The following is a 25,784-nucleotide window of genomic DNA, read 5'->3' on the forward strand; positions in this document are numbered from 1 at the left end:
AGCCTTACTCCTTTTTTTATGTACAAAGCACAGATATACAGATATGCACACATTACATAAACATATATACAATATAGCAAAATTTCACAATTGGAGTGAACAGGAAAAACATATCTGAAAGACTCTTTGGGGGGTAATAATTTTTAAAAAGTTGGGAAACACTTTTCTAAGCATGCATCTTAAGAAATGTCAAAAGGAAAAGCAAATAAAACGAAAAGAAAAAGTAGAAAGACAGAAATAACAATAGAAAATAGAAAAAATTAATGAAATAGAAAACAAATGTATCAACAAGGAAATAGCAGACCTTAACAGTACTATAAAACATTTAGATCTAACAGACATCTATAGACCACTTTACCCCAAAACATCAGAATACACAGTCTTCTCAAGTGTAGAATGTTTTCCAGTATAGACAATATTCTAGACCATAAAGCAATGCACAATAAATTTGAATAATTGAAATCATACAAACCATGTTCTCTAATCACAATGGAATAAAATTAGAAATGAATAACAGAACTTCGGAAAAATTAGTAAATATGTGGAAATTACACAACACACTAACAACAAATTTAAAAGACTCACACACTTGCCAATTGCAAAACTTAATACAAAGCCAGAGTAATCAAGGCAATGTGGTACTAGTGCAGCATATACAAAAGTTAAGTTAAAATGAAGAATGAAAACAAAGTTGCACTACTAGTTCTAGGAAATATCAGAATTTATAAAACTACATTGTCAAAAAAAGGTGGGACTGCAGAGTGAAAAAAGTAAGGGATTTTCAATAAATACTACTTAATTGGATACATTTATCAAAAAATAAACTTGATCTCTACCTCACACAACTTATAATATTTAATACCAGGTACATTGTAGATCTATATATTAAAAGTAAAAAAAAAAAAAAAAAGATTCTGGAAGATAACATAGGAGAATATCTTCATGCCCATAAGGTATGGAAAGATTTCAATACAGGTAAGGCACTAACCATAAAGGAAAGGAAAGGTTTGGTAAATTAGATTACATATAAATGGAAACATTTATCAAACAACACCATTGAAATAGTAAAAGGTGAAGCCACAATAAGAAGATATGTGCAATACATATAGCCAACAAAAGGTTCATATCCATAATATACTAAAAATACTACAAATTATCAAGAAAACTACAGACCTCCCCTTCTCCTCCACAATGGGCAAAACTAATAAACAGGTCCTTCACCAAAGAGGGTGTCGAACTAGCCAATAAACATATGAAAAGTGCTCAACTTTATTAGTTATAAATGAAAAAAATTAAAACCATAATGGCATGCTTCTATATACACACTGGAATGGCCAAAATTAAAATAACTGGCATTATCAAGTGGGCTATGGAGTGTTGCCAAGGCTACTGGCAAGGAGGGTCTATGAAACACTTATCACTGTTGGTAGGAATATAAATCAATCCAACACCTTTGAAAAACTATTTGGCAGTATCTGTTAAGTTGAATACATGCATTCTATAACCCAGTAATTTCACTCCTAGTTTTTACCCAACAGAACTGTGTACATCTGAGCACCAAAAGACACATGCAATTATGTTCATAGCAGCATTATTCTTAGTAAACAAAAACTGGAAACAACCTAAATATTCATCAACAGTAGAATGGATAAGCAAATTGTGGCATAGTTACATAATGAGCATCCTCTGAATATCTAAAAATTCTCTGAATTTCAGGGTCTTTTACTCTCTACTTCTATTTCCAAACTGCATGTGTATTTTTTTGTGTATGCCCGGAGGTGCCTTTTTCTGGGGAGGTACCTATTTCTGGGGAATTTCCAAGGTGACTTAATGGCATCCATGGCCCTAAGAAAAGAGCCTCTTTTTCACGTGTTGAGAAGTGCATGGGAAGTGAGGAAGTTGATTCAGTGAACACCAACCAATGTTTCTCAAGAACATAGATATGTCTTTTAAGATATTCCATGGCAATAGCAGTCCACAGTCAAATATGTTTAGATCCCACTGCTAATTATATCCCCCTTTCAGAGAGTAACACACGTGAAGCTTTTATACAAACACTGCTGAGAAGAATCTTGTTTTATTTTGGTTATCTTAGAAACCCACAAACTAATTTGGCAAAGGAATTGAAATCCCCTTCCCTCAGCTTTTTTTTCTTCATTTTTACTGTATCCTCTATCAATATCTGATATCTTATAGAACTGGTCTTTCTTGCAAAATATTTTGGAAAATACTGATCTATAAAAATTCTTGGTGGGGTTCTATTAAATGAAAGACTGAAAAATACATAAGATTAATTGATGGGTGACTCCATGCTATGGAGTGCAAAATCCAGATATTAGTTGAAATTGTTTAGTCCTTGTTTATACACAATTGACTAAATACTCTTTATGTTTTAAGAAATACAGATCTTGCCATTATATTTTCATAGGTCCTAGGGTTTTACTTTCTCAGGCTCATTTCTGGCTCTGGACTCCTGCTTCCACTGGACTCTTGATCTTATTCACATTTCACTTTCCACGAGTGTTCTCTTTCCTGTGTTCCATGCAAAAGTAGGTGCAGGACCTCCTTTTTAATCCCTCCCATCATTGTGTGTGGTAGGCATCACCGATGCATTGACTGAAGAATTTCAGGCATAGGAAAGCAAAAATCTTAAAACTGAGTACAAGAGATCCTTGTTCTCCAAAGTCCTTCAGCCACTCTATCACTACCTGCCAGAAGTTCCCTTGTCTACTTTGTGGCTCTGATTACTCTTTTTCTCCCTCCCTTTCTTTCAGATCCTCTCTTGCTCACTCTCACTCTCTTTCTCCATTGCACCTTTTCTGTTCTTATCCTACAGAGAATGGTTTTATCATCACTTGTCTCTTTCCATTTATGACCTGGACCTTTCCTTCTACTCTAAAAGGGCTTACTGAGCTACCATTCTAAACAAATTTAGTTTTTTTCCTGGAAGGGGAACGCTGAACCAGCTAATGAAATATTTTTAAAGTCTGTTGTGTATACCCTAATATCTAACATTTATTTAGTGTTCAATAGGCCCCAGACAGTGTGCATTATCTCATTTAATCTTCCCAATAACTCTATGAGGTAACTAGTGCCAGTATCTCTATTTTAAAATGAGGAAATAGAAACCTACAGGTCTTATATAAATTGTACACAATTGGAATGATACTTGAGATTTTCTCCTTTTCATAAACTTTGCCAAATTCTGGTTTCCTTCTTTTTCTTTCCCTTCCTCCCTTCCTTCTTTCTGTTCTGTTTTTATTTTTTCTTTCCCATAAGCCAACAAATATTTATCAAATGCCTCCCATGTGCCAGGCATATTAGTATCTATTTGACTTTTTATCTGCATCATATCTCTGCCCCACCGTAGCTTTCTCTAATCTCCATTTCCTGCCTCTGTTGTGTATGTTTTACAGGCTCATGTAAAGATGGGAGTTTAAAAATTCTTTTCACAGAACATATCACTTTCTTTTGATATATTCATTAGAAACGTACTGAAAAATGGGCAGAAATATGCAGTCATGATATTTCCTGTGGGCAACATTAAGTTTTTAAGATACAACAACTCAAGTGTGTTTCAATTTAACTATTTCATATCTGCTATCATTTGGCTCAGGGCATATTAAATTGTTTCGGCCATAAGAATGATGAAAGTGCTTTGTATTTGTAATTTTATCCACTCTTCACCACCACCTGCTTGTGCAGAAGGATAGGGAGGACAAATTACTTCTCTCTGGCTCTCGTCTTTCTCACCTCTAAAACAGGTTCTAAAATAAATTATCACAAAGTTCTCTTTTTTCTGTAAAATTCTATGACTAGTTTCATTTTATGGATTGGAAGTTGTATTCTTGAGAATGTGTGCAGTAGTCATTCATTGATTCATTCATTCACCCTTTAACTCACCAGCATATCCTAACTACTAGATACTCTGCTAGGTAATAGATGATAAAATTAGTTACTGACAGAATTTGAGCCTGGGGTTCACTGCATCTCTGCATCTCCCCTGTCGTGTTGTGGCCTTCACTGGTTTTTGTTGATCTTTTTCCACTGAAACAAAACACAAACTTCAAATCTAAAAATGTATCTGGAAATTTGATTGATAACAATAGTTCTAATTCTGAGAAAATGTTCATTTAGGAGGTTGATACTTTATACTAGAATATTCTTTCCCACATAGCTATCATTATTTTCTGTTTATTTCAAAATTCCCTGAAAGACCTAACAAGTTAAGACCATCAAGCTAAGATGATGTTTACTTCATGGGAAGGGAGTATCTATGAGCTGAATTCTCTTCCAGGATAGTGAAATTTCATGTGAGACATTTGGTGTTCAGGGATTCACAAAGGTTATCAGCCAAGCATTTATAATAAAAGATCCCCCTGTTTTTCCCAAGCATGCACTGGGAAGATGGGAGTGCTATCAGTTTGACATTTCTGTCAGAACTGGTATTTGAACCACTGAATGATTCTGACAAATGCCACTGCTGTCATTGGCTCAGTTTTAATTATACCTGACTGAAGCTGTCAATGGCAGCAAGCAGAAAACTTAATTAGTTGGAGTCTGGAGCATGAGCTGGCTGGAGAAGTCCCAAATGGTACATGGGCTTTCAATGGGGAAATGACCATGTTTAAATCACCAGCCTTGGTAGGGACACTGACAGGACAATTTTTAAAGCTTCCAAGGATTACTGGCCAATTAAAATTGTTTTTGAGAGAATGTATCATTTGTATAATAGATTAGGTGAAACAGATACAAAAGAAAAAAGAAGTTCTGTTCAGAAAAAACAACTCTATCTCTATTTCCATGAGATTTGGCAAAAGGGATAAAAATACGTATACATATATATATATACACACATGCATACATATATACACACACATAATATGTGTATATGTATATATATATTTGCTTACATGTGGATGCTCTGTTGAAAAAAACAACAAAGAATGGTATTAAAGTTTACATCACATCATATATACTCAGTGTTGGCTTTCAAGGTGTCGGTATGATTATACTTTTACTTTACGTTTCTATAGAAACATACATTAGCAGGCTGTGATGCCAAGCTGCTAATGTGCTGCAATTAAAAATTAACGTAATCTTGCCTCCTGGTTGGAGAAAGTTTCCGTTGTATTAAAAGAAGCAATTTCTCAGAGTCACTGCTCTTCCGTACCAGTATTACTGAAATTCCATTTGTGGCTATTACAACTCCTATATAACTCAGACCCAGTTTACTCTGCTTTCCAAATTACATGTGGGTTTGGACTCACCAGTTGTCTTCACTCACATGGGCTAGCAGTATAGAAAAAGTTGTGCTGAATATTGAGTTTTGTCGACGTAAAAGACACTCGTTCGTTTTATACATAAAATATGACAATGCTTGATGAGCCCGACTGAACTTTTGTCTTGATGACTTAGCCAAGACTCAGAGCCATTCTCGTCAGCTGTCTAGTTTGATTCTGCCACCATTATCATTGCTGCCTGTAAATCCAGTGACACCTCCAGAAGAGAACATGAGTGGAAACTGATTGACTTCTTGGGTAAAATAACAGCCCATGGGGAATTCTGCTTCTGAAGGAAGGCATAGCAGTATCTGGCTTTGAAATTTTCTCAGGATGGTTTCTATGGGAATAGCTGTAAATTCTCACTTTCACTAAAATGCTACTACTTGGCCTAAGTTAGCCTTATTGTACCCTAGAGTTATTGGTCTTAGAACAAGACCTAGTTGCAGCCTTGCATCAGCATTCTTAGTAACTATGGAGCAAATGGAATCTTAGGTTCAGTTGTTATATTAAGAAATATTTTCCCAGGGGGAAAATTACTACCAAGTTTTATCTGTTAATATTTTAGCAATATTGGAAATAATTGTTGAATTGTGTTTCCTTGTGGGCTTACTGTGTTGGAATGCAGCAGTATTTTTGAAGCCCAACATGTGGTTAAGAAGTACTTAGCTTTGATTATTTTGTGAAAGTTTTCAAGGAACAGGCAACTATACCTCCACTTTCTGAACTCTGATGAACCAAGCACAGAATACAGTTGATAGTGTCCTGTTTCCATCATTCTGAAAATGGAACAGAATTAAAATTGGTACTTAAAATTAAATGAGGTGAGACTCCACGTATCAAGTAAATATAAAGTATTTAAAAGAAAATGCTACAGATGACAGAAAAGTACAAAAATTGTTCCTGACATGAATAATTCACCAACTCTCAGATGGTATAAGTCACCAACTAATGTGCATTACTTGCCATTTAATAGTGGCTGTATCTGAAGAAATATGGAAATTGGAATATTTTAATAACTTTCTATATGAAAGATGATGAGACTGCCTAAATGATTAAGAGGAAGATATGTTATAATGAACTAAAGCCACTCAAGTGTAAGGTAATTTTAATTCAAATCTCCATCTGCTTATGTATAATTAAGACTCATTTAACAAGTTAATGCCTAACAGAGAGAACTGATAAGTTTGGTATTAAAGATCTTAAGAGAAGTAAATTAAACTGTCGGGGTTGAACCGGTCTTTAGTTTTAATTTCTTAGGACTGAACCTTGATATGAATTTCAGGCTCCACTTCTTTATCCTCACCATTCATTTAAGTATGAAGCCAAAGACAAAAGGGGAGGCAAATGGAAGATCCTTTTTATATTTTAATTTTGGAGATCCTATCCTGTCCAAGGTTTGACAGCATCTTGACTGATATGAATATTTATTCACTTCATATCATTCACTCTATAGCATCTTTATGCCATTAAGATGGTGATATGAAAGCCACAAAAATATTTATGCACAGTTGAGATTGGCAGCAGGGTTAAATAACCTCAGAAAATAAGAGGAATGCCTTTAAAGTGCCAAAAGGGACTTTTGATCTCCAGTGAATTTCATGAGCTTGTTGACTGCTTAACTTCTGACTTTATTGTTTTTCTTTCACAGTTTCTGCCAAAGAAGGTCCAGTCATCATAAATATGATGGCAACCTTTTTGTCTCCTAGCATAAAAATTTAATTCCCACTGTATGACTCCTCATTTAGGGAGAAGATGAATAGGCCTTCTATTTACATGCTTTTTAACATTTTCAGGATAAATTCACACAAGAGATTTGAGGATTCATGCCGCCTTCCTGGCAGTATTCCCACTGAGAAATCCAGTATTTTCAGCGTGCCTTGGGAAAGCCAACTCTGTGATAACACAGAGTTGAACCTCACTGTTCTTGCTCATTGTCAACCATTGCATCTGGCTGGTGTCAGGTCACCTCAAGGTGACGACTTCTTAAGATAACTTTCATAGATCGCAAATCAAACAGTTGAAACTTTTCGAGTCTGCAAGAAATTCTTAGCCCTAAGCACCCTCGAATATGCATGGCCAGATTCTTTTCTTATCATTTAAAAGCTAGAAAGTGTCCTACTGCTCAATTCCTTTATTTCAGTCGTTTTTAAAGGAGATGTAAGTGGCTTGAGGTCACAAAGTTACTTAGGAGAGGACTGAGTTTAGTATTTTGATTAGCAGTTTGGCATTCATTCCTCCATATCACAACACCAGACTTTCTCACAGCTACCAAATATACACTCTTTCTCTCACACACACAAAAACTATTTATACAAATACACACACAGACACACACACACACACACTCATGCAATGGAAATATCCTGATAATAACTATGCCTCTTTTTGTCTTATACTCCTTTGAAAGTAGGAAAACTATGTAAGGAAAAAAAACATTTATGAAAGAAATTCTGGTTATCTCTTTATCTGATAATCTAGAAAATTATACTATTTTTCCTAGAAAGTATAGAAAGCAGTATCTCCAGCAAATTTTCATTCATCAAATTATTGAAAATTTGGCCAGCCCCTTACCATGTCAGTATCCAATAGACCCATTCACCTCCAAATTGCTTCCTTAATAATAGGCCTCCCTTAGTGTGTATCATCACTGCAACTGGAGACACTCCTCAGAGATAATGAGATCTTGTGCTTTAGAAAGGCAATTATTTGGTTTTTTTCTTCCATGCAAATGGCCATTCTCATACACTGATGGTCAGAATGCAATTGCTAATTAATTTCTGGAAGTCATTTTAACAATATGATTGAAAGGCTTATAAATGATTGTACTCTTTGATCCAGCAAATGTAATCCTAGTTATTTACCCAAAGGAAATAATCAAATTAGTATACATAGATATATGAACAAGTATGTTTATTGTAGGCAGTGTTATTTATTATACTAACAGCAAACAACAAGAGAAAGGGAAAAAGAAGCAATTGTTAAATAAATTATTGTTCATCCATAACTTAATAGTCTAAACACTGAAAATGATGCTGCATATATATATGTATTGCTATGGAAAGATATATTCAATAGATTGTTAAATTAAGCAATAAGGTACACATAGTATGTATCACCTTTTTTCATAATAAAAATTGTAAATATGCATAGAAAGAATTATAGAAGGGTATTGTTTTAGGTTCTTTTGGTTGCAACAATTGGAGACTTCCTCAAGTTTCTACAAGAATGGTGGCCAATCATTAACACACACGTGAAGATAAGAGACATAGGAATCCCAATCGCACAGCTAGCCCTCATGGGAAACCAGAGAAACTTTATTACCAGTCATCACCAAAAAAAGCTGGAACTGCAATATAGGCAAGCTTTATGGAGACAACAACTGGAGAGTCACTCATGAGCTAGTGATTTGACTTTCGTGTCTCAAGCATGCAAGGATCCCTCCTCTAGTTCTTCATTATTATGGAGACCTTTTCTGTTTCTTTCTTTTTTTGATCTCTCCCAAGCTCCCATTCAAATTCCTAGCAAATCTGACTGGTCCAGTTGCTCATTATCCCTCTTTGGACAATGCTTGTATTCCAGGGCTCTTATTAGTCAGATGCTGGTCTCAAGTTTGGATACCCTTGGGTTAGATGCCTATTCTCTGGTGCAATCAGCTATACTTAGGGGTGTGGGTTTCATGGTACCAGGAGGTGACCTATAAAAATATCTCCTTAGAAGGGAAACACAAGTGCTTCAGGCATTCTGAATCTTAGCTTGTCCAATCCAGATATGCTGTGAGATTGCCAATGGTTAACTCTGATGACCCATAGATGGGTCTCTAATAACAAGACAGTCCTTTTTTCTTAGCTCTTTTTTTTCTTTTAACCCTATTACCTCTCTAGTATGTCAAAAGTAGTCATCTCAACCCCTCATTCTTTGTAATCATCATTATTTCCTTTTCGGACAAAAACTATTTTATTTCCTAAAATATTGCCTTCAACAGGTACTTAATCCCAAGGAACTAAGGGTGATAAACCGTAGGCCCACATTACTAAGGCCTCATTATACATTTTCAAGGAGGTCACAAATGTGTTCACACACAAATAGGAGAGTAATTCTGTTCTAGAATTCCATTTGGAGTTCTGTTTACTGGAACTGTGTTTAGTACCAAGACCAGTATTGGTCAAGTTCTAACCTGGAGAACAGAAATTGCTTAAATCATACAGAGAGAGCTTAATACAGCAACTCCATCAATGGTGATGGAAAAGCTTGGAATGAAACAGTATAGAAATTAGAAATAGCAGAAATCTACCACCAACCCTCAGTAGTGTTATGGTGTTCAGGGGCCCATGTCATCTGGCAGAATATGTGACCATGCCGGGCCTGCCTGGGGGAAGCTCTCACCATGGAGGAAATGCAGCTGCTGCAGAGATGCAGCCAAGGCAGAGAGGGAGGAGCCAGAGCAGATTTTCAGTGAAGCCAGTGACGTTTGAGCTTCCGGGCCCCTCCTTTGCTCCCTAAGGCCTTGGGAGGTGCTCTATCAACACGTTCACATGTTTTGTAAAATGTGTAAAATTGAGATGTAACTATAAGTAGTTAGGCTGCTGCCTGTTTCTTCTCCAACTTTCCTCCTCTAGTACTTTCCCTCATGTCAGAGGGTAATAGAGTGGCCAGGGACATTCTGAGGCTCAGACCAAAGGAGAGATGAGTTGAGGATAAATTTATTTTCAGTTTATTGGAAAATGTGTATGTGTTTCACAGATATTTATTTGTATGATTAGGTTATTTCTAGCTGTCCTGACATAGGAATAGTTTTGGGGGATTGTTTATTGTCCTAACTCACCTGGAGGTACTACATAAAAGACAAGGGCTGGAGCTCATATTGTGGTAAGAATTTGTCCTATAATTCCTGCCACTGAAAGTTGATGAGTAATGGGGGAGAAACAATGTTTAAAAAGTACAGAGACAGAAGCTAATCTACAGTAAACTTTTTGAAGTTTTACAGCTAGTATAAAGAAGAAACTTGAAAGAGGTTTCCCCAAATTGACAAATCCCGAAATTTTACATGCCATTACAAATAAAGAGTTGTGAAGGTGAAGTATCTTTAAACTATCAACAATAAAACAAACTTTGATCAACTATGATGAAAAAGAAATATTAAATTATCCTTTTCTCTCTACACAAATAATCACAAAATCATGGTCATAGAAAGAGGTGATCAAAGAGCAGGCAGCTCAAAACACAGGAGGAATGGATATTAAACATGTCTGGCAGGTAAGTAAGACAAATATTAAAATTTTGTAGAATGATATTTGTAAGCTTTTCAAAATTTGTAATTGGGTCTTATTTTTGCCTTTTAAATAAGTGTTTATTTTTTTCTTAATTTTAAGTTAATAATTTAAAAATAAGGCCTCCAAATGCTTAAGTTAGAGACCCCCCAAAAATCTGGATACCCCCTGGGAGGGGGAAAATCCCATGGCTTTTCCTTCCCTCCTGTCCTCCATTTTCCTGTCATTGCTTCCCAATTGACTATCCACTGACAAGACAGCTGGGGATGAACAACCCTGGGGAATCAGCAGAGCAAGGGAAGGGCAGGAAATGCACCTGACAGGAAGCAAGCCCAGAGCTGCCTAGTGAGGCAGTGGGGAAAACAGGGCATTTCACACTCTGCTGGTAGGAGTTGAAATTGTGCCACCTGTGGAAGGCAGTATTTATGATAGAAACAATCAAAAGCACAAATGTATGTGCCCTTTGACCATTCATGATGAAAAGATATTTTTATAAAAATTATTAATTTTTAAAATAATTCTCTAGAAGCTTATCTGAGATGTACTCATTCATGATGAAAAGAACATTTATAAAATTTTTTAATTGTCATTGATTGCAATAGCTATAGTTTAGAGACAATTAAAAAGTTGGGATAGATAAAGACATTTATAACATAGCTATACAATGGAATACTATCCCCTTTAAAAAGAGGAAATGCTTTATGGACTAACATAGAATGATACACAAGATACATATTTTTAAGGAAAAACGGTTGTTCAGTTATGCTATCATTGGTGCAAAAAGGTTCACAATCTTTCAACTGAAATTCTAAAATTTATAAATCTCAGAAAACTAAGTTTACTTTTCCACAACTAATTGGGTTGCAAAATCTGACCTGAACTTACATGAACCTATTTATAATTGAAATACTGATATGACTTACCGAAGAAATGATAATATATTTGGTAATTGGGTGTGTCCCTCTTCGCCAGATGCTGCTGAGAATGTTTCTAAACTCCATTCTCTTGACGAAGCTGGCTGCAGAGCAGCTGGAAGGACAGGTGAAGGGGATGTTCTTTCCTTCTACTCTTAACCAGGAGATACGGCATTTGCAAACCAGGTCCCCCAGATAAGAGCAGGGCCCAGCTGGAAAAGGGCAATGACAATCTGATGGTCTGCTCTGTGGTACCCCTCACCTCCTGGACACTTAATCAGGTTCCTGTTTGCCGTTCCTGTCCTGGCAGACAGGACTTTGTGGTTGTTGGGGAGCCTAGTTGAAAGAGGGAAAAACAATTGAAGATAACATTTGGTGTCCCGAAATATTTTCCTCCAGTCCCTCACTCTGAGTTCTGTATCAGTATTTTCCACTGCTCATTACATGTCTCTACACGGATTGTCCTACTGGTGCCTCAAAATCAACCTGCCCAAGACTGAATTGTTCACCTTTCCTTCCAGAACATCTTTTTCATGTTAATCATCTTCTGCTGGGTGGCACCATCATCTATCCAACCTGGAGCCTAGATGACATCCTCAACTTCTTCCTCTCTCTGCCTCTTTCCCATTCTCCATCCAGTCAGTGTCCAAGACCTGCCTATTCCACCTTCCTGATAGGGTTGCCAGATAAAATACAGAATGCTGAGTTAAATCCAAATTCCAGATAAACAATAATTTTTAAAAAAAGAATGTCCCCAACAGACATACATTGTTAAAAACAGTATTCACTATTTATCTAAAATTCAAATTTAACTGGGGGTCTATATTTTATTTGCTAAATGTGGTAGCTCTCCTTCTTAACATCTGTCAAATTTTCCCCCTTTGCTGCACCCATCAGCCTCTTGCTCAGGCCCTTACGTCCTCTCTTCTAGATCACTGGAACAATCTTCTCACTGATTGTCCTGCCTCCAAATGTTTTTCCACACAATCCAAAGCCTAAATTTCTGGCAGATACTCTTTTAAACCCAAACAATTTGATAGCTTTCACCACTCCCACCCCTCCACATTTCCTTCAGGATAAAATCTACTCTCCTTTCCTCTGCATATGAAAAACACTTCATGATCTGGATCCTACCCAACTCCCCTACCCTATCTCTGAACGCCTCTTGTAACTTAAATTCCAGTCAGTCTTTATGTGGAAAAATAAGTCAGTGTTTCTTCTGGAAGACTGTAAAAGCTTTCCCTCAAGTAGTCCAGCCATCAGCTTCCTCATGCTAGCAAGATGGTAAGCTTGGTTGCCAAGCTCAGGGTCATCTAAATGGGTTGGACTATCCCTTCCCCTCACTACATTCTCTATAATATGAAGTGTCAGGAGATCCAGGTATTTCTTCTAGAGCATGACTCCATGATGTTCTGAGAGTGCAGAATGCACACGAAGTCTTTCACAGGGCGTACTCATTATGAAAGATGGCTTCCAGAAAGGAAGTATGTGATGTGGCAGCTGAGGACTCATGGACAGAGGGGGTAGGCAGTACTTGGATTTCTTAAATTTCAAAGGCTTTTGAATATGTCCTCATTTGCTTCAGTGGTAGAAGATGAATTTAAGATAGCTCTATACCAAATTGTGGTATGACTACAACAAAAGGAAAGATTTGGGATATGATGTTTCATCACTTACGGCCAATTGTTAGAAATGAATGGGGCCGTGGAGATCATCTATTCAAATATCCTCACTTTACAGATGAGGAAATGGAGGGGCAAAGAAAGAATGCAACCTGCTCAAAGTCACAGAACTGATGAGAACTTGTCCTTTGGGTGAATCACTACTCAAGGCAGTGAGGACAGGAAAGGCTTTGCAGAGACAGTGACAGCACACAAGTCCTCACTCCTCTTAGCCCTCCTGTGCTTCTTACTGCCTCTCACTCCATACTGATTGCTTTATACAGTTAGATTAATTTCCAGGTGCACATTCTTTACCCTCACCCGCAAGACAAGGAATTCCTAATGACCCATATAAAGCATTGAACACAATGGACATTGCAGGCTCTCAAAAAACCTTTCCTTTTCTTGACTGTTTTGCACTGTTTCTGTTTCTTTGTGTCTTCCTCTCACACTGTAAATTTCAATACCTATTGATGTCCTGATTAGTGTTCTGTGTCAAAAAAAGAGTCAGACTAAGTTAAATGGACACAACTAGACATCTTTGCTATATCCACTGACCCTACCATGATGAGAAAACCAGTGTAGGGGTGATTTCTAGAAGCATTTGAGCAGGCTTTGCTTCCCAGAGTACCTCACAGATATTCCAGGATGTTGGGAAGTTCATTCCATCCAATCTATTCCCTTCACCATCAGAGAGGTAAAGTTGAACAAACGTCTGGTTTTATTATATTTCTTGTTCAGACACACTTAAGGATTATATTTCCAGCACTGACTATGCGTTCTATAAAAATATTAGACTATAAGGATCCCTGGGACTCCTGCAGGTGAACATCCAAGAGCTTCTTTACATCACTGTCACATTTCTGATCCTGGCTGTGGCAGGCAGCACAACAGAAAGAGATAACACATTTGAGACTGACTGTAGTTATGCATTGATTAACTTGTAAGAAATAACCAAAAGCTCAATGACCGATCAAAAACAATTTCCCAATATACACAACATGCAACTCAAAAACAGACTGGTAAAGTAGAACTGAATGAAGAAAGTCAGCACATGTTTGAGGACACAGGGAAAATGCTGTCAGTGCTTGGGACTTCTGTGTGAAGCAGAACTGATGGGGCTTAAGTGAATAAGATGTTATTAACTCTGATACCCATTCTTAATTAATGTGGAGTTTGCGAGTAGTGGAAAGAGAAACTTGGGGTCAGACCATCACGAGTTTGAATTCTAATCCATTGCTTAGTAGCTGTGGAATTTGTAGCAGATTACTAGAAGTTTATAAGCCACAGTTTGTTTCTCTGTAAATAAAAATAGTAGCTAATATCTGTTGAGGGCCCATTCTGTGCCAGTGCTCATATAGCTAGTTTATATTTATTAGCTCATTTAATTTTCAACCTACAGAGTAGGTTATAATTGTCTCCACTGAACTGAGCAGAAGCAAGGTTAAATAACTTACCCAAGAATACAAACTAGTAAGTAGCAGAGCTGGGAGGCAATACATAAGTAGTAGAAATTAATAAGGTAAGAACATGTAGAATACTGAACAAGCAGGACCCTAGTTTATAGATGGTCTGTGAAACCAAGAGCAATGCTTGATGCCAAAGCCAGTAGCACTGTTGACTTGGATGTGTGAAAAATGCATGGCAGCTGAAATCCTGAGCAGCTGTTGTTTAGTAAAACAGAAGAATTGCCAGAAGGACATTTGTGGCAATGGGTGCTAACTGTGCAGCATACAGGCTTCATGACAGACACATTATGGAAAAAAATATTAGATACTCTTAGGGGTAAAGACAAATGACCCAATGAGCAATAAGACAAAACCATCTAGGATGGTTCCGAAAAAAGAGTGGCTGTTAGTAAGAGTGAGGGAAAATCTCCTGGAGAGATGCAAAGACTTGAAATGAACACTGAAGGAGGGATGGACAAAGAGAAAGGAGAAGACGATCTAACATGGCAAATCAGCCCAACCAGAAAATGGCAAGTTTGAAACTCTGTAGAGAGTACTGTCTGACTCAAGCAGAGGCAGAGTGGGACCCAAGAAGGAGCATAAAACATCCCTAAATAATTAGCAAGTTGGTAGCCATTTACTCAGTTCTAAAAGATGCTTCTTACAAAACTGGTGCAGTGTAAAGTGGTCCTACTCTGGCTGAAAAGGCAGCATACTTGAGTGGAAAACCGACATTAAAAACTCAAAGCACTCCTCTATAGGTGACCTATTTTGTACAACTATTTTTGTGAGTGACTTTCTGCAGTCATTGCTCCCTGAAATTCTAAAACTCTATCATGCATATTTCCAAGGAATGAATGGTTCATTTTGTCTAAAATTTAAATCCACTAGTACACCTCCAAAGTCATATATTTTGGTAAATAATGAAAGAAAACGGAAGAGAGAACAAAAACTCCAGATAAGTGGGTAAGTGGGAAATACTTTGCTGGATTTTTTTTTTTTTTTAACTTTTAAAGAAAAAATAGTTGAACCTGTTACAGTGGTCAACTTTATTAATAGAAAATTAATTATTTAATAAATATTTTTAAAATATTGGCTTGAAAGACCACCAAATTATTCTCCTATCCAGGGTATGGGTTTCTCGAGCTCTGATTTGGAGGTCTCTCATGGAGAGAAGTGTGAAATCAGGTAGATAAAACAGGTTGAGGTTACATTATGGAAATCTTTGAGTAATCATCTCAGGCACTCAGATGGTATCCCAGGTTTAGGAAAAGAGCTTTGAAGGTATTTGAGTATGGTAAGGAAAGTGATATTTAGGATGGCAAATGTTGTCACTGTATGTAGGGTAGACTGATTGGAAAGGAGGCACAGAAGACCAGGAACGGACATGCTGAAGTAGTCAGGCATGAGGTAATGAGAGTCTAGTCTAGAGTGATTTAAGAATGTTGGAGACAATATGATACACTTTAAAGGACAATTAACACTACTTGGTGACTGACAAGACAGAATAAAAGTCCAAGACCTTGAGGTGATTAGCATGAGAGACCAGGTAAACAGTGCTACTGGCAACAAAACCAAGGAATTTGAAGCAGAGAGCAGAAACTCATTAGGTTATGTAGGTGGGAGATTTAGACACATGAACAGGACATAGATGAAATCAGTATTTAGTTATGGAAAAGATCTGTGAGAGGAATCTTCACTCAGCCCACAGTATGTGTTTGCATAAAATAAGATGGCAACAATAGCCTTCTTCATAGCATGTAGTAAAGAAATGCCCATCAAGCATACATTATTTTTCTTCCTTGTGAGTCATTCACATATGGATCCTAGCACCAATTCTGTCACATGTTGTGCCAGTTTGGATATATTATGCCCCCCAGAAAAGCTATATTCTTTAATGCAATCTTGGGGCAGACTAATTAGTCTGTTGATTAGGGTGGAAACTCTTATTAAATTATTTAAATTATGGACCCTGCCTATGCCAGGTGGGTCTTGATTAGTTCACTGGACTACTAAGAGAGCTTGAGAACTGACACAGATGCTTGCTGATGTTTGGAGATGCTTGGAGATGCAGACAGAAGTATGTTTAGAGATGCTAAGCTAAGAGATAAAGCCCTGAGTTTGCCTTGGAGAAGCTAAGAGAGGACTCCCAGATGCTTAGAGAGAAACATCCTGGGAGAAAGAAGCAAGGACGCAGAGGAACTGAGAAAGAGGAGCTAAGACAGATGTCCAGAGACATTTTGGAGAAAGCCATTTTGAAACCAGAACCCAGGAGCAAAGCACCAGGAGACAGAGGTGTTCCAGAAGCCTTTGGCCTTCCTTCAGTGAAGGTATCCTCTTGCTGATGCCTTAGTTTGGACACTTTTACGGACTTAGGGCTGTAAATTTATAATCGAATAAACCCTCTTTATAAAAGCCAAACCATCTCTGGTATTTTGCATAATGGCAGCCTTAGCAAACCAGAACATATGTTGAATATGAAAAGCAATAATAAATATGGAATTTCAAGGTAAGTGCAAGTAAATTTTTTTCCCTCTTTAGTCTCATTTTTCTTCTGTACTGAAATGAAATATCCCATTTTTTTTTGCTAAGCAACAGATTTATTATTCATTTACTAAAAAAACATGTTTAGCACAAAGATATGTTATGTAGAAAGATAAAACATAACACTTTTCAGATTTTCACTGATTTTTGAAAAAATGACACTTTCAACTTGTAGAATTGTATAAACACAGACAAAAAAATCACCAACATCACATTTTTTTTAAATTGGCAAGCACACTTGGCCTTAAATGAAAAAAAAAAAAAAAACATACTGGTAACTTTGGAAACACTGCAGTTCTGTGAGACGTGTACATGTTTCTTCTGAAAAATCTACAGGTTAGTTCCAAATGACATTTATATATAGAAATATTTCAAATTCAATGAGAATTTAAACCTCATTGTGTCAAGATAAACAATAACCACAGGCATTAGGTTAGGAAAGAATTTGAGTTAAGACAGACAGACATTTTTATTTAAAATGATTAGATCAAGAGTTAACTATGGGTGTATTCAGAATGGTCTTATTCAATGGATAAACAATGGCTAAAGTTAGAAGTGACAATGTTTTCAGTTGGCTTTAGTTTTCTATTTCTGTCACTATTTTTGTAGATTTTTGAGTCTATCTTTTCATTATATATAATTTGATTAGTTTTTTTCTATTTATGTTATAGCCCTTAAAAAGATAGGAACTTGGAAGGGTAAGTGAACAAGGAAAATATTAAGAGAAGGGCTATATGTGGTGGAGGAGAGAGATGAATGTATGAAATAATTTAACACAACCAGTATTTATTATTATTCACATGGCGTTGTACCAGAGACTTACGGAGACAGAGGAAGACACAACTGCCTCCCTCCGTGAACTTAAAATCTATGCAGGGAGACAATAAGTTCGATGGATGTTATTGAATAACCAAATAATAAAATTTCCAAGGTAAAACAGTACTGCAGGTGCATCAGAGTGTATGCCAAAGAACTGAGAGATTCAAAGTAAGGGGAAAATCTTGGTGTCATCAAAATAGGCTTCACAAGGGAAATGTGTATGTGATTACACGCTAGGGTCGGTATAGGATTTGGCACAGAGACCTCAGAAGAATAGCATGAGATAACTTGAGTGTAAACAAGCAGGATATTAAGCAGCCAGGTCTGACTCAGAGAAGATTTAAAGGAGGGATGCAGTAGACAAGGCAGGCAAGTTAACTGAGGGCCTTAAATACAAGGCTGAGGTGTCAGAGTCGTAGACTCAGGAGCTAGTAAAGAGCCATTGCAGGTTTTAAAACGGGAAAGTAGCTTCAGAAATAGTCACAGGTTGTGTCTCTATTATGTTACAACAATCTAATAGGATGAGAATTTGATCAAGCCCACGTTTGCATATACATGACTGATCTGGCCTAAAAAATGGAATGCTTTCTCTCAATAGCACATTGTGATTTATATATGATATGGATTAGTGTTTATATGACGAGAAACTAGATTTAAATAATCTAACAATTTCATTTAATAAACTGACATAAAAAGTCTTTATAGTTGAGTATTCTGGTAATTACTGCAAATATGGTTCCCCCCAAATTTATTCCCAACGGGTCAACTAAATAAATGTCATTAGTGTCATTACAATATCGTTATAAACAATCTCCAAGTCTCAGACACCTCACTCATCCTCTCTTCCATGTCTTTTCCTAAATTTTTCTTAACTTTACCTTACATGGGTGGCAGGAAAGGGGGTCACGAACTAATGTTTATTGAATTTTTAATTCAGACTTACGGACCATCGCACTCTGTTAGATGCTCTACATCTATTATCTACTTTAATCCTGGTAGGAACATGTGACACAATGATCTTTAAGAAGTATCTCAGGATAAGTTATAGAAATAAAAGTGACAGAAAATGTGCACATTTTATAATCCACAATTAGGAGTCTCCTAAATATTATATGCATAGAACTAATTTACATCTGTTAACCACAGTGGACAGTGAAAATAAAACACTCCTTGATAACTTTTCTTAAGGATAATCAATAATTTATTCCCCTTTTATCATCACAATTACCACAATTATCTAGCTACATGTCCAATGTCACTACATATCACAGGAAGATTGTCCACTTACACTTTACTGAGACAAAGACAATGGCCATTTATGTGCTAAATGTACAATGGGATGTTAAAAAGAGATGTTTTTTAATGTGTAAGACAAGATGTGGCATGTGATTTATTAACAGATTGATTTCATATGTATTATGCCAAGAAGCAAGCATAGAAATGTTTTGGCATTGAGTTGTTTAATTAAAGTAGAAAATAAGTAAACTAGAGCAATAAATCCAGATCTTAACTTACAATAGATACATTAAAATAGGAAATTAATTGGCTCCTAAGTACTTTTCTTCAAGGATTTTTTTTTTTGAAGTTTTCTTTTCTTTCCTTTTTTTTTTATAAATGAGTAATATGAATATATCACAAGATAAAGAAAGATCTCAGCCAAAAAGAAGGTACCAGTATACGAAAAAACAAATGAAAAATTGCCAGATATTTTTGCTTACAAAAAATTTAAACTATAGTCACAAAATATATATAAAAATGCCACATTGAACGAGGCAATCATACTCTACCCAAACTGGTAGCACCTTCTTAAAATCAGTTGTGCGCATACAGTCATACAGTGGTGACTGACAAAAAGGCATTGCGGACTCTCGTTCCGTCAGGAGACTTGGCCCCATGGGTCATCAGTTCTTGGATTGTCATCCAGTTGTCCAAAATTTTCTTGTTTCTCTTTTTCATCATCTTTTTGTGACTCAGTTCAATGATGCTGATCTCCTTCTTGCCCTCACTGCCACTCTGAGGATTCTCCTTGAGACACTCCAACCGGCTCCGCATCATAAATTCTCGGCGCCGACGCTGCTCTTTGGCACGAACCAGGTGTTGCTTTCTCTCCTCTTTGCTCCAGTAGCGCCCCATTTTCATCTCGCTCATGGTGTCATCATCTGTAGTCATGCCGCTCCGCTCCTCCTTGATCTTTAAGGCACGTTCCTTCAGAATTCGATCTCGCACTGGTCTCTTGGTGATGTACCGTGTCCCGTCGCTCCGAATTTTCACCTTCCATTCCATCTTGGGCTCTGAACACTTCTGAGACTCCTTGCACATGCTCACCAAGCTGAGCTGACTCTGAGCATACTCGACTGCAGATTTCTGCTGAATTAACTGCATGTAGCTCTGATAATGCCGGGCATGTGCGGGGATGTTTGCATATCGATACGAGGAGCTGTGGTAAGGAGAGAGGTAAGGAATGTGCTCTCCAACTGTCTTCTCTTGCTCAGGAAGTTTGTTGCTTTCCAAAATCTTCTCCTTGCCTTCAAGGTTACCACCTTGTTCAGTGGTTTTGGTTTTGGTGGAGGTTGACTCTTTACTGCTCTGTCCAGAAGAGGACTGATCAGCTGCCATTGTGCTTCTCAGGTTTTTCTTATTGGTGAGGTTGATCATTCTTGGAAGGGAACTGTCAGGGGAACGGTCCACAGTTAGTGGAGTACTTCTGCAGCTTTCAGCTGTGTTGTAAGCACTAGAACTGTCTTTGTCTGACTTCTCTGGGTGTTCCATAATGTCATCTAATTTTCCCCTTTGCAAATCTATGCTGGTGTTATAATTTCGGAATCCTCCATCATGCAGTGCCCAGATGTCACCATACTGGTCTGTCACTTTCTGAAGCCTGTGAGCCTGCATGATATTCTGGCACTCAAGTTCAATGTTTCTCAGCTCTTCATTAAGCAACTGTAGCTCATGCTCCACTCCCTCTTGCTCCCCTTGATTGCATTCAATTGTGCTGCTTGAGTAATACAGGTCATACTCTCCATGGTTTCGAATCTTACATTTGAGCTCCAAGAGCTGGCGAAATCTTTCACACTCCTCATCTTGGTTGCCAACGCAGTCCGAGTCAATGTATTCACCAGACACAAAACTCTCATTGCACTGAAGTTCAACGCTTCCTAGGGTGTCTTGACTCTGCCCCAGCTCTCTTTTGCTCTTCAAAGAAGTGCCATTGGGGTCCTCAGCTGCATTCTCCTGCTCTGAGCTCTCATCATTTCGCAAGCTTTCATCTGTGCGTCCTACTCCACTGTCCTTCTCATGGTTGTTGGATGAGGACGTTGCCGTGTCTGTTGTGCCTTCTTCTTCTTCTTGCTTTTTTGGCTAGGAAAATAAAGTTAGGAGAACAAAGAAAATTAATTCTTTTGAAAAAAACCAATTCTTGAAAAAATTGCCCGAAAAACAATGTTTCTTGGCAAAAGCGTAGTTCCCAGAAACCTAATTTTAGTTTTCATAACAATTTTTGAAATAAAGGCAGTTAGCTCATGGCAGCTTTTTATACAGTGAAATAAAGAAAACAAAAGCTGTTTGAATATGCCTATGATACTCGCTTAGAAAGAAATAAAACAGGACACATTTCAATAAGTGATCCTTGTCTGAAGGTTTTATTTACTTAGGAAACTCTGGGGTGGAGGTGTAAAAATAAGGTGACTTTCTGAGTTTAAAGGTGATAATACACTCAAGGATGAGTAAGACAGAATGTCTAAATGATCATCAGCATCTGGAGGCCTGGAGCTCAGAAGCCATCATTACCTTACTTTTTTCTTGAACTTTCCTCAAGCAAATGGAAATAAAACATATTTCTTAAATGATCTAGCAATATGCCACCAATGATAAGCCAAACATCACAGAATTTCAGGAACAGATCAACACTATGTTAGCAATGGAGCCAGGACCTTCTATCTATAGTTATCGAGCCTTAATATTCAGGTTATTAGCAAGAGATGACCAAAAAGCACTGCTCCATCTACCAGCGCCAGAACTTCTAATATGTCCAGGATGCCGTATTTCTTAATACAGGGGTTTTGACCCTCAGTGCATCTCCAAAACAACAACAGTGAATCTCTTAGGACTCACTGGAATTACATAAAAAGACTTTTCTACTCTTAACCAGTAATTTCCTTCAAAGGTGAGTTTTATTCTACTGACAATAAAAATGACAGTTTCAATGGAAATCTGAGAAGGACTGATTGCCAGAGCAATTAACTATCACTGCCTTAAAGAGGTGCATAGGTAGCACTTTCTCAGTGAACAGGTTAAATTCCTTTCCCCTTCACTACTCAACATCTACATGGCAGTTGGTAGATAGTATTTTCCTTGTGTCTAAGTTTTCTCACAATTAGGTACAATTTTTTTTCTAGCAGATGTAATTACATAAGTAAATATAATTTAGGCTGTGAGAGTTAAAGAAAGGAGGAAGAGTGGGAAAAAAGTATTTTAAAACAGGGTTTAAGAGGGTCTCTCTGTATATTTGTTGTTTTCTTCCACGTAAGTAATGGCAGAACAAAATGTAACATAAGCTAGAGAGGAGAGAATGTGACCATGTATCATATTGTTCTAGGAGTCTCACCCTTTCCCGAAAATATTTTCCCTTATTTGTTGAAAGCACCCTGAGTTTGATTTTAAATCTTATTGATAAAAAAGTAGGTTGTAATTAGGTAATTTAACTTGGCAGGTCTTTCTGCCCCTCGCTATAAGCCGACAATAGAAGAAAAGTGAGGTGACATCTGCATGTTGTGCCGTAAGGCCCTGAAAGAAGGTTATTGCTATTGGGTATGAGTTTATATATTGTATTATTTACATGCATATTTTCACATATCCTGTAATGAGCTGAAAAATTATAAGAAGTCTAGTATTTTTTCTTATTTTACATTCAGTACAAATAAAAAAGACAAATTTTGCTCTAGGAGATATTGTACAATGTGTCAACGGCAGCCGTGTAAGACCCAGGATAGTCTGTAAAGTGGAACTTTCCTTAAAGTGGTTTTACATATGGATATGTATTTATTTATTTTTATTGAATTTCCCTTCCTTTTGTCATTGGTTTATGAACAAATGTGGAAATAAAAAAGATTTTTCGATTCTCCAGCCTAGAATTCCTGGTTTCTAATGTAATGCTACTCTTATCATTTATCATTTCCCTATGGAATTATTATAGTGACAGGCAATGTTTCTACCAAGACATTTCTAATGTAGTATTATTGTTTATAAGGGCAAGGGACTTTTAAAGGTTTCTGTACTTCTCATCATTTTTCAGTCTCATGGTGAAGAAAAATTTCCACACAATGAAAATCTAACCTCAGGGACATCTAGTGTTACCTCAAAAGACCTAGCATTGGTATTAAGTCAGATGAGTAGGCAGCATTTGACACCATATCACTTCACCTGGACAGGTTTTCTCCCTTATTTTCTTATTCCAACATCCTACTGTCAATTCTGTATCAGTTCACATTTTGTATCTGAGAGAGGAAAGGCCTGGAGCGAGGACTTTCTTGCTTGTAACCAGCCGCTGCCACCAAAAAATATCTTTATTTGTGGCCAGTTGAAGGCAAACATTAAAATTCCAGTCTCTCCTACCTATAGTGAAAAGCAATTTTCATGGCACCAGCAACATATTTTTGAGCATGAGCTACTATTTGTGAAGTGGCCAATAATCATCACGTGAGTATAAGACACCTGGCTATGTGGACACTGTGGTTTCTGTGGTTGGCCATCTAATGGTTTAATGTAATGGATATGTGTACACACACACACAACACATCTTCGTTAAGTGATATTAGCATATCAACATATTTTAATATTCAGCTTGGTTAGGTGATAGGGTCCTTACACTTCAAGTTCCTAAGTTGTCAGAATTTTTAAAAAAGTTATCTTTCAGGATATGTTAAGAATTAATGCTGAGAATAGGATGATAATTAAATACATCACTAAACTGACAGCAGAAACGTTAATAAAACCATATCAGGTAATTGAATGACATGGATCTGACATAAAGGATCTAGAATATATTGTTCTTATTTTGCTCCAGTAGGAAAACAACAACAACAAATTGAACATAATCCTAAACCTCACTTTGCCACAAGTCACACTGTGATTATTTTATTAATTGTGAATCAGTTAAGGGCAGCATCTTTGCATCATTCTCCTTTGTATTCTCTGTATCAGATATGGTGCTTGGATCATATTAGGAGACAAAAAATATTTGTTAAATGAACATGTGACCCTAAGGCAAAAATGATGTCAATGATCTCAAGCAGAACTACTATTCAGGAGTATGCAGGTATAATCATGATACTAAATACATCATCTCATCATCATCCTATAGTTGTCTAAATATTCAAGTGGATACATTAATATACAATACAGTTTGTCTTCAACTTACCTGTTGAGAAGCAGTGCATAGCTTTTACTGTTAAATTTCCACCATTAGTTTGAAACAGTACCGAGGTCAACATCTGAATACTGCTGCACTGTCTTGACAATGGCCTCTAAGCTTCCTAAACTGGAAATATTCTTCATAGAAAAAAATCTATTTATTCTCTCCACTTCATTGAAGATTATCATTTGCGCTCAAAAATTACCATTATAGACATGTTTGACCAAACCCTTTGATTTAGTTTTTCTCTCCATTTATGGTTATATTTAAAAAAATAACTAGCAACATTTCAAATGATGTCGTTCAAATTGTTGGCCCTACCTGCTCCACCTCATTGGCAATGTGCTGCATTGCTTCTTTATGCTCTTCTTCCAACGTCTCCAAGTTTAACTCCTCTAAAAATTCATTCCTTTCATCTTCCAGCCAGCCTTCATCCAGCTGCAAAAGAATACATTAGTACATTATATTATGTTGTGAGAATCATGCTAAAATAGGGTAAACTTAAATGGTGACACCTGCCCAGTTCCTTTTATCATAATGATTCTCTTCAGAATATCAGCCTACTATAGTTCACCTCTCAGAAAGAAGAAAAGGTGATAAAAAAAAAAAAAATTGGATTCTCATGCCTTTTATCCTTTTCTGAAACAGAGCTACAGATTTTCTCTCATATCTGAGTAGATCTCACAGCATAGAACATTACCTTCTTTCAAAATGTATGAAAAGCATCCTGCATAATCCACAGCTGTCAGTCACCCTCATTACCTCCCACAGTCCCTGTGTTAAAAGAACTGCAGTGGGACTAATAGGGCTATGAGACAATTGGCTTTTTTCCTTAACAACCCCCAACGTGAGTGCACTCCACGCCATGGGCCCCCACACACTGCCACTCCCTTCACCTCCTTTTTCATTTCTAGGCGATGGCTCCCAAGTTAACAAGATGGCTGGCTCGCCACAAAAGAATTTACAGACCACGTTTAGTTTATCTTTAAAAAAGAGGAAAATCCTAAGATATTCTTTTTGACAAAAGCCATGCTACCCCATGTCCATTTTGATTCATTTTTTTGGGGCCCAATTCTAAGGAAAAACACTAAAGCAGATGTAGCATTTAAGAGTGTTGGAACTGTGTAGAAGATGCCGGGTTTTGTTTGTGGGTGTGGAATGCAAGTATTCTTGTGGGAGTCTTATACAAATTAAACTGAACAAATCCCTTGGCTTCTCAATTCAAAGTGAGATAGACAACTTGTGGTTACCTTGATAATATGATCAGTGCTGACAGTCAGTGCAGATAATTGGCCTCAAAGTGGATTTTTGGAGCTGGATTATATACATTAGTCATCTATGCTAATTAAATTAACCGGCTTATTGTTAAAGCTATGCTTTACTTGGTGCTACAAAGAAATAGAAGCTTTATAGTGAGCCAAAATTGACTATAGTTTG

The 25,784-nt window shown here is 37.0% G+C and overlaps 1 protein-coding gene across 2 annotated transcripts in view; it reads right to left on the reverse strand.

The window, feature by feature from the left end:
- Nucleotides 1-17,469: 17,469 nt before the first annotated feature.
- Nucleotides 17,470-25,784, reverse strand: part of PDZRN4 (PDZ domain containing ring finger 4) — a 408,504-nt gene continuing 400,189 nt past the window's right edge. For both annotated transcript variants that reach the window (XM_037846352.1, XM_037846353.1), the window contains 2 exons: nt 24,669-24,785; nt 17,470-21,295 (listed from right to left, as the gene is read on the reverse strand). In XM_037846352.1, the coding sequence (XP_037702280.1) occupies nt 19,769-21,295; nt 24,669-24,785 (1,644 nt within the window). In that variant the 3' untranslated portion in view covers nt 17,470-19,768. The remainder of the gene's footprint in view (nt 21,296-24,668; nt 24,786-25,784) is intronic.

The sequence above is a fragment of the Choloepus didactylus genome, chromosome 8 (assembly GCF_015220235.1).
Source record: "Choloepus didactylus isolate mChoDid1 chromosome 8, mChoDid1.pri, whole genome shotgun sequence".
Lineage (NCBI taxonomy): Eukaryota > Metazoa > Chordata > Mammalia > Pilosa > Megalonychidae > Choloepus > Choloepus didactylus.